Below are 14,639 nucleotides of genomic sequence, written 5' to 3'. Positions count from 1 at the left end.
TTGCCCTCGGCCTACATCTCCCAGGCGCCTTCGGGGGGAGGCGGCGCCTGCCCTCCTGCCGCCCCGCCCAGGGCTGCCCCCTTGGCACGTGGGGCAGCCGAGCGCCGCCGCGGGACTCCGGATCCTGGTGTCCTCGGCGCGCCTCCGAGGGCGCACAGGGCGCAGCAGCGGGCGCGTCTGGGTGCCATGGGCGAGCCGGGTTCCCCCGGCGCGGAGGCGCCTCCGCCGTGGCGCCGCGGGTCTCTGGCGCTGCTCACCGACCTCTACCAGTTCACCATGGCGTACGGCTACTGGCGGAGCGGGCGGCACCGCGAGGCGGCCGCCTTCGAGCTCTTCTTCCGCCGATGCCCCTTCCAGGGCGCCTTCGCGCTCAGCGCCGGCCTGGCCGAGTGCCTCGCCTTCCTGCGCGCCTTCCGATTCTCCCCGGCAGGTGAGCGCACAGACTTTGCGAGGGCGCAGGGGGCGCGGGTCTGCTTCCCAGGGAAGCACTCTGCACGTGGCCAGAGACTCCGCGCTCCAGGCAGCCGCGCAGCTGAACCGATCGATGGGGGGAGGAGGCGGGGAAGAAATAATAATAATTTATTATTTATACCCCGCTCATCTGGCTGGGTTTTCCCAGCCACTCTGGGCGGCTTCCAACAGAATGCCGTCATACCTCGGGATGAATACGCTTCAGCTTAAATATTTTCGGGTTGCGCTCCGAATTAGGTAACCTTCCTAATTTGTGAGGTCCGAAGAAGGTGGTTGAACTGCTTTGTGGAGCGACTGGCTTGTGTGTTGAGCGTATGGCTCTCCTGGGGCTGGTCTGACTTCCTGGGTTGCAGGATTGTCCTGCCAAGTGAAGGGAGCTAATTCTCAGCTGTGTTGAGAGCAACATTGCAGGGTCCACATCTGCTATTCACATAGCTGGGTAATGGACTCCCTTTTCCCTTAGGACTTAACTCAGAAGGCTGCATGTTTTCGCAGCACATGCAGGAGCTGATCTTGCAAAAGAGGTCAGAATGCATGCAGAATTTTTAAATTTGCTGCGGCCAGTCTGATGGGTGGCATATAAATAACAAACTTTATTATTATTATTAAAGTCTAGGTGAAGGGACACGGGTGGTGCTGTGGTCTAAACCACTGAGCCTAAGGCTTGCCAATCGGAAGGTCGGCAGTTTGAATCCCCGCGACGGGGTGAGCTCCCGTTGCTCGGTCCCTGCTCCTGCCAACCTAGCAGTTCAAAAGCACACCAGTACAAGTAGATAAATAGGTACCGCTCCGGCGGGAAGGTAAACGGCGTTTCCGTGCGCTGCTCTAGTTCACCAGAAGCGGCTTAGTCATGCTGGCCACATGACCCGGAAGCTGTACGCCGGCTCCCTTGGCCAAAAAAGCGAGATGAGCGACGCAACCCCAGAGTTGGCCACGACTGGACCTAATGGTCAGGGGTCCCTTTACCCTTTAGTTTAGGTGAAGGTATTTATTTAGTGCCTGGTGCACGAGTCCCTGCCCTGAGGAAGATACAATCTAAAATTTGATGCGAGAAAAATGACAGAGGAATTGGGGAGGGGGAAGTGGAAGTGGAGGGAGGACATAAGAGCCTGCAGGATCAGGCCAATGGCCCATCCAGTCCAGCATTCTGCTCTCATAGTGGCCAACAAGATGCTGTTATGGGAAACCCAGAAATAGGATTTCAGCACAAGAAGAAAATTCATTTCCTGTGGTTTCCAGCAACTCAGAATCATTGCTGCTTCCCACTGTGGAAGCAGAGCATGTGACCTCTGTGGCCCTGATCCCCCGTGTTTTCCTCTCCAGCTCTTTTTCAAGTGTGGCCTGACATTTTCCCATTTGGCAGACGCCAGACCATGTGCTAAGTGAAACATTTACTTGGCCAGAGTGTAAAGGCATTTCCCTGGGCTTTGCAGATATTTCCTGATGTCACTGGGCTTCTGGCACCTTTCCCAGCTAACCTTTGATCAGTAGGGGAGAAAGAACCTGCTCCCTGTAAGTTTCCGTAACTTGGAACTGGGAATGGAGGCGGCAAAAGAGAAGAGGGGAGAAGAGGCTGTGCCTGACTGAAATTTGGGCGTGGGAGACAGGAATGAGTCCAGCTACGCAGCGAAGGCTGTTTGTGTGTGTACATAATTATGCCTTTATCTCCTGTGACACCTAACCAATTCTCCATCTCTGTCACAGCCTTGTGGAACGAGTTAAAATCCTGATCACCCATTCATCTAAAAACACCAGAAAATTATCACTCTTTGAAAGTGGTATCTCAGACTTTGCTTACAGACTTAGTCCAGTATCAGTTCAACAGAATATTCTGTGTATTACAGTGGTACCTCGGGTTAAGAACTTAATTTGTTCTGGAGGTCTGTTCTTAACCTGAAACTGTTCTTAACCTGAAGCACCATTTTAGCTAATGGGGCCTCCTGCTGCCACCTCACTGCCGGAGCTCAATTTCTGTTCTCATCCTGAAGCAAAGTTCTTAACCTGAGGTACTATTTCTGGGTTAGCAGAGTCTGTAACCTGAAGCGTATGTAACCCGAGGTACCACTGTATCTTAAACAGATTTTCTCCCCCAACCAACCATACTCATTTATTATATGCTTTATATATCTTTTCTGTTTGTTTGTGGTCCTTCCTGCCAGCCAGGCATCAAAAAAACCTTTTCATATTTTTGTTTTTAATATTTGATGTTTTATTATGTTTTTGTGTGTGTGGCAAACAAACAACTCAGAGTGGCTGGGGCAACCCAGACCGATGGGGTGGGTATGTGTAATAAAATAATGAAATTGTTGTTTTTCTAACATAGAATCTTAGAGTTGGAAGGGCCCCATGGGGTCATCTAGTCCAACCCCCTGCAATCCACCCCCTGCACGGATGATGTTTCACCAGTGACTCTGTCATGGCAAGTTCTTGTTCTGAAGGCAGCCCTGTTTAGGGAAGCTTTTAATGTTTGATGCATTAGTGTATTTTAATAGTTTGTTGAAAGCCGTCCAGAGTGGCTGGGGAAGCCCAGCCAGATGGACAGGGCATTAATAATAATAATAATAATAATTAATTATTATTATTATTCCTAATACTACTACTACTACTTGTTCACACCGTGCAGCCTGATGCCGGAGTCCCCGTTGTCATCCTGTGGCTCTAGAGCAGGGGTCAGCAAACTTTTCTACCAGCGGGCCGGCTCACTGTTGTTGTTGTTGTTGTTGTTGTTGTTGTTGTTATTACATTTTATTTATACCCCGCCCTCCCCAGCCAAGACCGGGCTCAGGGCAGCTAACACCAGTATGAAACGATTGAAATACAACTTAAAAACAAGATTAAAATACATTGAAATGCAGCCTTATTTCAGTAGGAACTCAAATCAAAAACTTTTTTTGGGGGGGGGTTGAAAACGTCAAGTCTTCACCAGGGCCAGCTGTCCAGACTGGTCCTATGTGGGCCAGAAAAAAGCCAGGGAAGTCCCCAAATAGGAGTTCCATCACAGAAGGAGAAAGGAAAGAGGGTGAGGGAATCAAGTTGATTCCAAGCCAAAGGCCAGGCGGAACAACTCTGTCTTACAGGCCCTGCGGAAAGAAATCAGATCCTGCAGGGCCCTGGTCTCATGAGGCAGAGCGTTCCACCAGGCCGGGGCCAGTGTTGAAAAGGCCCTGCCTCTGGTTGAGGCTAATCTGGCTTTCTTAGGGACCTCTAGGGTGTTTCTATTTATGGACCTTAAGGTCCTCCGCGGGGCAGACCCACGGGACAGGTGGTCCCATAGGTACGAGGGTCCTCTAAGGAAGAGAGGGAGGGACAGGTGGGATACATGCCCATGTGGCTCCTCCACATTACACAGAGACGTCTTCCTGGTTCATAAGAACATCAGAAGGGCCTGCTGAGTCAGGTCAGCGGCCCGTCTAGTCCAGCATCCTGTTCTCACAGTGGCCTGTAGGAAAGTGGTACCCAAGCTCACGAGCATCTCTCCCCTCCTGCGGTTTCCAGCAACAGGTATTCAGAAGCATCCCTGCCTCCAACTGTGGAGGTAGAGCGTAGCCATCCTGGCTAAGCAGCCATCCATAGCCATCTCCTCCGTGAATTCTTCCAGTCCTCTTTTCAAGCCATGCACCGTATTTTTCACCCCATAAGATGAACCTGACTATAAGACGCACCTAGTTTTTAGGGGAGGAAAGGGGGAAAGCCCTGTTTTTTGGGGGGATCAGCTCACAGTCGTGCAGCAAAGGGGAAAAGCCCCCTTTTTGAGGATCAGCTCAAAGTTGTTGAGCTTACTGTAGCCTTATTGGAGTTCACCGATTGGGTCTGCGTTGCTCTGGGACAGGAGGAAGGAAGTTAAAATGACACCGAGGTTGGTTCAAAGAAAGAGTTTATTCTGCTCTCCGGATAGCAGAAGGCACCTGCGTGGTGAGTCCACAGCAAGTACAAAGAAATGACAGGTTTCATGCAGTTTATATATCCTCCAGGCACCCTCTCACTCCTCCCCTAGGAGCCCAACCACGTCGGCCTACGTACGCAGGTTGACATCACATATGTTCCTGCTCCGGTACTCTCAACCATAAAAGGATCTTCCTTCCTGTACTTCTGACCATAAAAGGATCTTCCTCTTCCTCCTCTATCTGGGACGAGGTCACCATCTCCGGGAACACGCTTTTGCCGTTTTCCCCAGACATCGGTCTTGCGCGTATTTTGTGGTCAGCACATAAGATAAAGTTCTGACGTGTTTTCTTTGTTCCCCTAGAGAGCCAAGGCCATCCCTTGCTGTGACTGATAAAGGAGAGAGCTTGTTTATGTTTTTGCTCAACAGCTCAAGTTTTACGCATTTAAAAGTGCTCTCTTTTGAAAGAACAAAAGGGGGGGGGTTTGAGTCAGTTTTAAACTTACTACACAGAAACCCATTCCTTCATTACTTTGCAAAAGGAAAAAGTTCTGCAGCTTCTTTAGGAAAGGAAAGGGAGCTGTTTCTACAGCTTCCAGACAGATAATCTAATCAGCCAGTCACACGTTGCTGGGGGAGCAAACAGTCTGCAGAACATTCAACAATGGAGGCCTGGGCAAGAGGGCAGGGCCAGAAATGGAGCCACATACATTTCCCCTTACTTTTTAGGAGGAAAAAAGTGTGTCTTATGGAGCGAAAAATACGGTAGGTTTGCTGGCCCTCCCTGCCTCCTGTGGCAGGGAGTTCCACAGTTTAACTCTGTGCTGCAAGCAGTGCTTTCTTCTGCCTGCCCTGATTCCCCCGAATCTTCATCACTGCTCGCAGCTTCACATTGTGATTCAGCTGGGATTTGTCCTTCTGCCGTTTGCATCACATCCCAGCACGAGTTTCTTCCCTTTGTGGTTTGGGCTGTTGTTGACTGGACGTTGTTAACAAAGCCCAGGGCCAAGGATGAGTAGAAATAATGAGGCTGAGTTTTGCAAACAGAACAGATTAAAAAAAACAATGAAGGCCTGGTAAACGGAGACCTTCTGAAAGTATTTAGGGTGTGTGTGTTATTGTGGGTTTTTTGTGCGTCTGAGAGCACTCGTCCCCATGGTTTTAGGTATTATAATTTTTTATTTCTAAAATTTCACAATTTGACTTCAAATCAAATAATTACATTGCTGAGATCATTTAATGTGTCAATACGAACGGGAGTTGTTAATATTGCAGTTGCTCTATAAGGGATTGTTATAATTGAAATTACGTAATAAGATTTTGGAATGCAGGGATAAAGTAAATCATCAAACCATCAATACTAGCACGTGGGGGCCCAGCTAAATTTTATAATTTGGCCTCTGAATGATTGGTATTAGTAATTGTATTATAATCTGGCATTGTTATAATGAGGCTATTATTGGATCATTGTAATTGAAAACTAATAACAATAACAACTTTGCTTTGTAAACTGACTTCTGACCCACACCTCCAGGTTCATGTATCAGACTCTTATCTATTACAGAAATCTCTCTAATACAATTCATCATTTTTCTCCCTCTGCTCCCATCTCTAATGCTGCCCGCGATTTCATTTCACTATAATGCTTTTCCAAACAGGTCAAGAAGGACCTCCAAAACACCTGTCCCTTGTATATGTGCTTGTTCATTTTGCTGCTCTTTGCTGTAACAGAATCTCGGAAGAGAATTAGCAAGAGGTCCATAATGCAAAAATACAATGTACAAATCAGCTAAAAGTGTTCCTCCACAACAGTCAATTCAAAAAGAGAAACATTGGAGCCTTTGCTTCACAACCAAAAGGCAAACACCAAAACCATCACCTCTAAAAACTCAACCATATCAACACCTACATGCCTAAGAGAATAGGAACACCTTCGCCCATTGAAAAGCTAGCAATTTATATACATTCGTACCTTGGAAATTGAGCGGAATCCATTCTGGAAGTCCATTCGACTTCCAAAACGTTCGGAAACCAAAGTGTGGCTTCTGATTGGCTGTCGGAAGCTCCAATCGGAAGCCCTGACAGACGTTCGGCTTCCAAAAATAGTTCGCAAACCGGAGCAGTCACTTCCGGGTTTTTGGTGTTCGGGAGCCAAAACGCTTGAGAACTAGGCTGTTCGAAAACCAAGGTACGGCTGTGCGGGTTTCTGGAGGTGTGACAGGATTGGGCAAGGAGGTCCTAACCGGCATCCTAACTCTGTTCAGCTCAGTCAAATGCTACCTGGAGAAAAAAGTAGCGTCAGTGGATCTCTTATTTTAAAGGCTCAGGTTTTTCACACCTCTGATAGGCTTGGACCAACTCCTTGCTCCTGATCAGGGTTTGAATCTAGCGTGCGTTTTCTCCAGCTTCTGTTGCATAGGAGTTGCTGCCTTAAAGCGACTGATTTCGTGATGCTCAATATAAAAACCTGCTTCTGCTAACACCATTTTAAAGAAAATAGCAGCTGGGAAAGCCGAAAGGGTGCTTAGTTTTGGTTTTTTAAAAACGCTTTCAGCTTTTCTGGGCATTGTGCCTTTTCCTTCAAACTGTCCCTTGGAAACTTCCCCTGTCGCTCACTGTTTCCTGGTGTGCATCCTTCCTTTCCAGACATCGAGTATATCGAATCTGTCCTTCCTGCTACTACGGAGAAAGCTTTCTTCGATTACCTGCGCACGGTGGACGCGTCCGAAGTTTCCGTCTCCTCCGCTCCAGAGGGATCCGTTGTCTTCCCCCGGGTGGGTGTTTCCAAGGAGTAGTTTCTGCCTGCGAGATGTTGATCGGACAAAGGCGTTTGGGGCCGTACATTGAGAACCTCTCGCATTGCGCACACAACACACACAAAGGCATCTTCAGACCTGATAGGAAATGCATGTTTGCACATCTGGTGGGTGGGACCAATCGTCTTTGCTGAATTTGTCTGTTTTAGTCAGCTTGTGGTGGTTATTGTAATCCATGTGCTAATTGTTTGCATTCGTATTTCAGAACATCTTTGCTAATTGATTTGTGTTGCTTTAAATAGTGGTGGTTTTTAAAATATATTTTTATAACGTTGCAAATTGCCTAGCTATATTATTATTGTTTCTTACATTTATTTGCCACCTTTTCCTTCAAGGATTTCAAGATTCTCCCCCACCTCCCATTTACTCCTCACAACAAGCCTGTGAGGTAGGTTAGTCTGAGAGGCAATGATTGACTCCAAGGTGAGCTTCATAGCTGGATTTGTCTCCCAGGTCCTAATCTGACACTCTTTGAGCTTACAAGGGATTATATATCAATATTTTTTGTTCTCAAAGCTACCAGCATGAGTTTGACCAAACTGCGGGAGGCAGTGAAAGACAGGAGTGCCTGGCCTGCTCTGGTCCAGGGGGTCATGAAGAGTCGGACACGACGAAACGACTCAACAACAACCAATATTTTTTGCTGCAAAGTCGGGGGGGGGGAGGGAAAGCACCATGTTTTTCACCCCATAAGACGCACATGACCATAAGGCGCACCTAGTTTTTAGAGGGGAAAGGCAAGGAAAAAAATATTTTTAAAGGGAGCTCTGAGCAGAGCCTATATGCACCCCAGGCTCTGCTCAGTGCTCCTTTAAAATTTTTTTTTCTTGCATTCCCCCTCTAAAATCCAGTCAGTCCCTTCTCTCTCCTCAGGGAAAAGCCCCCAAGAGCCGCGTGGAGCGATTGTGTGGCTCTTGGGGGCTTTTCCCGCCTGCGTTTGCTCCATAAGACGCACACACAATTTCCCCTTACTTTTTAGGAGGGAAAAAGTGTGTCTTATGGAGTGAAAAATACGGTATGCATTTCTGCCCTTTGTGACCTAAGTACTTTTAACAAAAGGTGCTTCCTTTTAAAACTTCACCTGAAGGTGCCTTGAGATGCAGAAGACACAGGCCTGTAGGGGGTGATGCATGGAGTGCTCTAAAACCGTAGGAAAAAATGACAGGTCCTGATTGGTTGCAAAGGAGTCCGTGGTACAGGTGTGTTTCTGAATTCCTTCCTGTAGGTGCCGGTGCTGCAGGTGAAAGGTCCCTTGCTGGTGATACAGCTTCTAGAGACCACCTTGCTGTGTTTGGTGAACTACGCCAGGTGAGGATGTGAGCGAGGGGCCGGAGGACCGCTTTTCTTTTGGCCTCTTTGTTTTGGTTGACATTGACGGCAGGATCATGTTAGAATTCCTGCTCCTTGATTGCAGTCATGGGATTGTTGTCTTTCACCTGACGGTATATGTTTTGACTCCACAAAGTGGGAAGTGACGGAGACAGGATGTTTGTGTTACTGTGAAGTGGGTCTATTGTCCTTTTTCTCTTTGCTGTCTGATGCTAGAGAGAGAGGCAGCCATGTTGCAGTGCTCCGTGTGTGTTTATATGTAAATAAAGAAGATTAGCCAAAATGCTGAGTTGCTGAGCTCTGTCACGCAAGGTGCGCAAACTCAGCGGATCCCTAAGTGTGCCGGTCTCGGTTGGCATCGGTCGCTGTGATGTTCGGGCAGAAGAAAGCTTTTGAAGCTCCCGAACGATTGACCAGGAGGGAGGGAACATGCCAGTCAGGCATGTGTCTCTGCTAAGGTCCTACTTGAGTGTAGGCCGAACTCCTGACAGATCTGTCACTCTGAGACTATAATCGGTGCACATCGCCCCTGTGGACTCTGGACTTGGGGGTATGGGGTGGCTGGGAAATTCTCCTAGAGGCCGCTTGGCAGGTTGCCAGATTCCTACACGGAAGTCGCTTCCCACAAGCGGAAGACAAAGGAGCCCTTTGGAGCAGAGGGGGCAACGCTCAATGCTTCTGCACATTTAAAAAATTGCTCTGTTTGCAGTACCGTTGTGAATTCTGTGTGGGGGTTTGCAACCGGTGAAGCAGGCTTCCGTTAGGCCTGGGGGGCAGCGCATTTTCCAAAGGACTGGAGATGTCATAAAGGTAAAGGGACCCCTGACTGTTAGGTCTAGTCATGGCCGACTCTGGGGTTGCGGCGCTCATCTCGCTTTACTGGCCGAGGGAGCTGGCGTACAGCTTCCGGGTCATGTGGCCAGCATGACTAAGCCGCTTCTGGCAAACCAGTGCAGCGCACAGAAACGCCGTTTACCTTCCCGCCAGAGCGGTACCTATTTATCTACTTGCACTTTGAAGTGCTTTCAAACTGCTAGGTTGGCAGGAGCTGGGACCGAGCAACGGGAGCTCACCCCGTCGTGGGGATTCGAACCGCCAACCTTCTGATTGGCAAGTCCTAGGTTCTGTGGTTTAACCCACAGCACCACCTGCGTCCCCGGAGATGTCATAATTGGACGCAAATGTCTATCTAGAGATGCATGGAGGATTTTGTGGGGCTGTGTGGAGAACAGGAAGGGCGCATTCAAACATTAGTCCATCCGAACTTTAGGAAAACAGGTTTTCTGGATCGAACACACAGCCCAGCCATGCTTTCCCTCTTGGAGGTTTCCCCCCTTTCACCTGGTGTCCCTCAGCCATGCAGATGTTATTGGACTCCAGTACCCATCACTCCAGCCAGCAGGGCCAGTGGGTCAGGGATGATGGGGGTCGTGTTCTGGCCTGCATCCAGGAGGGCACTACGTTGGGGAGTCCTGCTCTCTCTAGACCAGCCTTTCTCAACCTGTGGGTCCCCAGATGTTGTTGAACAACAACTCCCATCACCCCTAACTAGCAAGGCCAGAGCTCAGGGATGATGGGAGTTGTAGTCCAACAACATCTGGGGACCTGCAGATTGAGAACCGCTGCAGATGCTCTTTCTAATGTGCACTTGCATCCGAGATCAAAGAAGAAATTGCTCCTAGGAAAATCCCAGCAGTGCATTAAGGAAACCCTCTGCTGTGTTGGAAGGCAATAAAAGGATCGGTTAATATTCAACCTGAATTTTCCTCCTTGCAGTCTCGTCGCTACGAACGCTGCCCGATTCCGGCTCATAGCAGGCCCGGACAAGAAACTCATGGAGATGGGGCTGCGTCGTGCGCAGGGACCAGATGGGGGCCTCTCTGCCTCCAAATATTCGTACGTTGGGGGTACGTTCTGACTCGCGACTTGCCCTTCGCTGGCCACTAGGCGGCACCACCTGCCTTGCCCTTGCTGCTGTCACCAGAGACTTCCTTTTGGGGTTTGGCCTCTGCCCATACCGACATCGCGAGGATCCAAAGAGCTCGTAAGCCAGGTTTGGGAAACACCTGGGGACTTCTGGGTGTTGCTGGACTCCAGCTGCCATCAGCTCCAACTTAGGTGGCCAGTGGTCAAGGACGATGGGATTTGTAGTCCAGAAAGGCCACAGGGTCTCCATCCCTACTGTAAGGGGAGGAGTGATGCTTGGAGATTTGAGGTGGAGACTTGCAGCAGGAAGGGGCAGGCTGGCTGGGTTTGGATATGGAGTCTGATGGATTCGGGGCATTTTAGAAGCCCTTGAGCTGAGCAGAAAATAGCTTGGTCCCCTTAGTTTTAGCTGCTCTTCCTGAGATTTTAAGCCTTCCTCCTTAAAATCCTGAAAATAGAATCATAGAGTTGGAAGAGACCACAAGGGCCATCGAGTCCAACCCCCTGCCAAGCAGGAAACACCATCAGAGCACTCCTGACATATGGTTGTCAAGCCTCTGCTTAAAGACCTCCAAAGAAGGAGACTCCACCACACTCCCTGGCAGCAAATTCCACTGTCGAACAGCTCTTACTGTCAGGAAGTTCTTCCTAATGTTTAGGTGGAATCTTCTTTCTTGTAGTTTGGATCCATTGCTCCGTGTCCGCTTCTCTGGAGCAGCAGAAAACAACCTTTCTCCCTCCTCTATGTGACATCCTTTTATATATTTGAACATGGCTATCATATCACCCCTTAACCTCCTCTTCTCCAGGCTAAACATGCCCAGCTCCCTTAGCCGTTCCTCATTATCACTCATAACATCACTCATTCACAGTTACAGTCACAATTAGGTTTTTTTTGTTTTTCCTTTGTTATGTGCATCTTGCTGACTTTTTGCAGATATATTCTCAAAATTTTATATGTCTGTATTAAATAAACAACCCTGAGAAAGGAGACCAAAACCCCAAAGTCTTCAAGCCGTACCTCAAGACCCGACGGCTGCCCCTCTTATGAAGACTTTTCCTTCCTCCTTTCTTTCTACTGCTTAACATGGGTGAAAACAGTACATTGCGATCGCAGTCAACTTGTGTGATTTCAGCTAAGAGAGAGATGATGATGATGATGATAATAATAATAATAATAATAATAATAATAATAATAATAATAATAATTTATTTATACCCCTCCCATCTGGCTGAGTTTCCCCAGCCACTCTGGGCAGCTCCCAATCAAGTGTTAAAAACAATGCAGCATCAAACATTAAAAGCTTCCCTAAAGAGGGCTGCCTTCAGATGTCTTCTAAAAGTCAGGTAGTTGTTTATCTCCTTGACATCTTCTGGGAGGGCGTTCCACAAGGCAGGTGCCACTACCGAGAAGGCCCTCTGCCTGGTTCCCTGTAACCTCACTTCTCGCAGTGAGGGAACCACCAGAAGGCCCTCAGCACTGGACCTCAGTGTCCAGGCTGAACGATGGGGGTGAAGACGCTCCTTCAGGTATACTGGACTGAGGCCGTTTAGGGCTTTAAAGGTCAGCACCAACACTTTGAATTGTGCTCGGAAACGTACTGGGAGCCAATGTAGGTCTTTCAGCCCCGGTGTTATGTGGTCTCGGCGGCCACTCCCAGTCACCAGTCTAGCTGCCGCATTCTGGATTAATTGCAGTTTCCAGGTCACCTTCAAAGGTAGCCCCACATAGAGCGCATTGCAGTAGTCCAAGCGGGAGATAACCAGAGTGAGCACTGCTCTGGCGAGACAGTCTGCGGGCAGGGAGGATCTCATCCTGCGTACCAGATGGAGCTGGTAGACAGCCGCCCTGGACACAGAATTAACCTGCGCCTCCATGGACAGCTGTGAGTCCAAAATGACTCCCAGGCTGCTCACCTGGTCCTTCAGGGGCACAGTTACCCCATTCAGGACCAGGGGGCCCCCCAGACGCATGATAGCCCATGCTTACCTGTGGAGGCTCACTTCCGATTTGGTTCCGGCTGAAGGCCTGGTGGAAATGGGTCCTGGGAACCATGCAGCCCCCCCAAACCTGACACGAGTCCCTTCTCTTCCAGGGTTCGATTTTACCAGCAACGTCCTGGCCGGGAAGCTCTATGGGATTCCAGTGCGGGGAACTGTAGCGCATTCTTACATCTTGTCCTTCACCTCGCTGGCAGAGGTGAACCCGCGGGTTAGTATTTTTCTTTTGGGGGGGACGGGACAGGTTGCAGAGGCATGTAGAATGTTTTCATTTTAGCCTTTCCTCTTTTTTTGCAATTTTATTTCTATTAACGTTCTTATGTTGCATCGGTAAAGAATATCATATTACAATACAATGCTTATTATATAATTTTCAACACGTATACAAAATTATGTACAGTGGTGCCTCGCAAGACGAAATTAATCCGAGTCTCTTCATCTTGCGGTTTTTTCGTCTTGCGAAGCACGGCTATTAGCGGCTTAGCTGCTATTAACGGCTTAGCGGCTTAGCAGCTATTAACGGCTTAGCGGCTTTAAGAAAAAGGAAACAAACTCGCAAGAACTCGCAAGACGTTTCGTCTTGCAAAGCAAGCCCATAGGGAAATTCGTCTTGCGGAACGACTCAAAAAACGGAAAACTCTTTCGTCTAGCGAGTTTTTCGTCTTGCGAGGCATTCGTCTTGCGGGGCACCACTGTACAAACTTTATATACCTAAAGATAACAAAAAAGGAGGAGGGGGAAGAACAAGGACAAAAAACTATTCCGAAGTCGTATCCGTATCAACACTTTGGACTTCCTGTCTATCCTGTTGTATATTCCTTTTTTACAATTGAATGTACTCTTATTATTGTATATTTCTTTACATTTTGTCTAATACATGTCTAATACATTTGTCTAATACATCAATATGTACCCTTGGTCTTATTTCTCAACTCATCTTTTTAGCCTTTCCTTACTGTTGATTTTATCTTCTTGAAAGAGTTGCTTCTCCTGCTTTTGCAAATCTACCGTTTGCTCCTCTTCGTAAACCTGGGGCTTTTGCTTTTTTCAAAACAATCGAGCGGTGCGTAAGTTTTACGGAATAAGTGCACCAAGGAGATCGCTGGGTGGTCGGGCTAGAATACCAAGATGGCGACCGGGCCTGGATTCTGATAGCTCCTCTGTTTCTCTCTGCAGACCCTGATCCCGCGACACGGAAAGGAGCCTGTGGACTTTCTGTCCTTAGTGGAGACATGGCTGAGCCGGGTTTGCGAACTGCTGCAAGCCCCGCTGGAGACAGTGAACCGTGGGGAGCTGGCTGCCTTCGTCTCCTATGCCATCACCTTCCCACAAAACTTCCAGGGTCTTTTGGACACCTTCTGCGTGATGAAGTAAGCTCTGCGCTCCAAACTTAAATTCGTTTTTCTTTGCTGCATTCACACCCCACCTTGATTCTCCAGGGTCTCTTACCTCCCTCATTTTATCCTTACAACAACCCTATGAGGTAGGTTAGGCTGAGAGGCAGGAACTAAGCCCCAAAGCCACACACAGTGAGCTTTGTGGCCGGGTGGGGATTCGAACCCCAGTCTCTTCTCAGATCTGGCACTCTAACCACTGTACCGCACTGTTCTGAGGCCAAGTGCTTACGATCTGAGGTTACATTGGGCTTTGCGTTGTTGTTGTTTAGTCGTGTCCGCCTCTTCGTGACCCCATGGACCAGAGCACGCCAGGCACTTCTGTCTTCCACTGCCTCCCACAGTTTGGTCAAACTCATGTTGGTAGAGAACACTGTCCCACCAACTCGTCCTCTTCTCCTTGTGGCCTCCATCTTTCCCAACATCAGGGTCTTTTCCAGGGAGTCTTCTCTTCTCATGAGGTGGCCTAAGTATTGGAGCCTCAGCTTCAGGATCTGTCCTTCCAGTGAGCACTCAGGGCTGATTTCCTTCAGAATGGAGAGGTTTGAGCTTCTTGCAGTCCATGGGACTCTCAAGAGTCTCCTCCAGCACCAGAATTCAAAAGCATCAGAAGTTTCATGCTAAGCTAAAAGGAAAATGAAAAGAAAGACCGCTGGGATGGGCCTTGGCAAGCCCAGACACTGGCCTTTGTCCAGCTCCCTTCCGTTTGGGATTGGATTGCTAATGGGTTTTCTGGAACGCACTTTGTTTTCTACTCTGTGCCCCCTGGAGGAAGCTGCTTTGCGGGGGGGGGGGTAGATTTAGCCCCCTGCTAGAGGG

General features: G+C 48.7%; 1 protein-coding gene across 2 annotated transcripts in view; it reads left to right on the top strand.

The window, feature by feature from the left end:
* Window positions 1-63: 63 nt before the first annotated feature.
* The window catches only part of NAPRT (nicotinate phosphoribosyltransferase), a 34,474-nt gene continuing 19,898 nt past the window's right edge, over window positions 64-14,639 (top strand). Inside the window, exons 1-6 of one of the 2 annotated variants that reach the window (XM_083449056.1) lie at window positions 64-430; window positions 7,001-7,128; window positions 8,396-8,478; window positions 10,276-10,406; window positions 12,522-12,637; window positions 13,603-13,796. In XM_083449056.1, the coding sequence (XP_083305182.1) occupies window positions 187-430; window positions 7,001-7,128; window positions 8,396-8,478; window positions 10,276-10,406; window positions 12,522-12,637; window positions 13,603-13,796 (896 nt within the window). In that variant the 5' untranslated portion in view covers window positions 64-186. The remainder of the gene's footprint in view (window positions 431-7,000; window positions 7,129-8,395; window positions 8,479-10,275; window positions 10,407-12,521; window positions 12,638-13,602; window positions 13,797-14,639) is intronic. The other variant, XM_083449057.1, reaches the window with a different exon arrangement.

The sequence above is a fragment of the Podarcis tiliguerta genome (genome assembly GCF_965153285.1).
Source record: "Podarcis tiliguerta genome assembly, chromosome: 7".
Taxonomy (NCBI): Eukaryota; Metazoa; Chordata; class Lepidosauria; order Squamata; family Lacertidae; genus Podarcis; species Podarcis tiliguerta.
The sequence above is the reverse complement of the archived record's forward strand: the minus strand, read 5'-3'. Positions and strand labels throughout refer to the sequence as shown.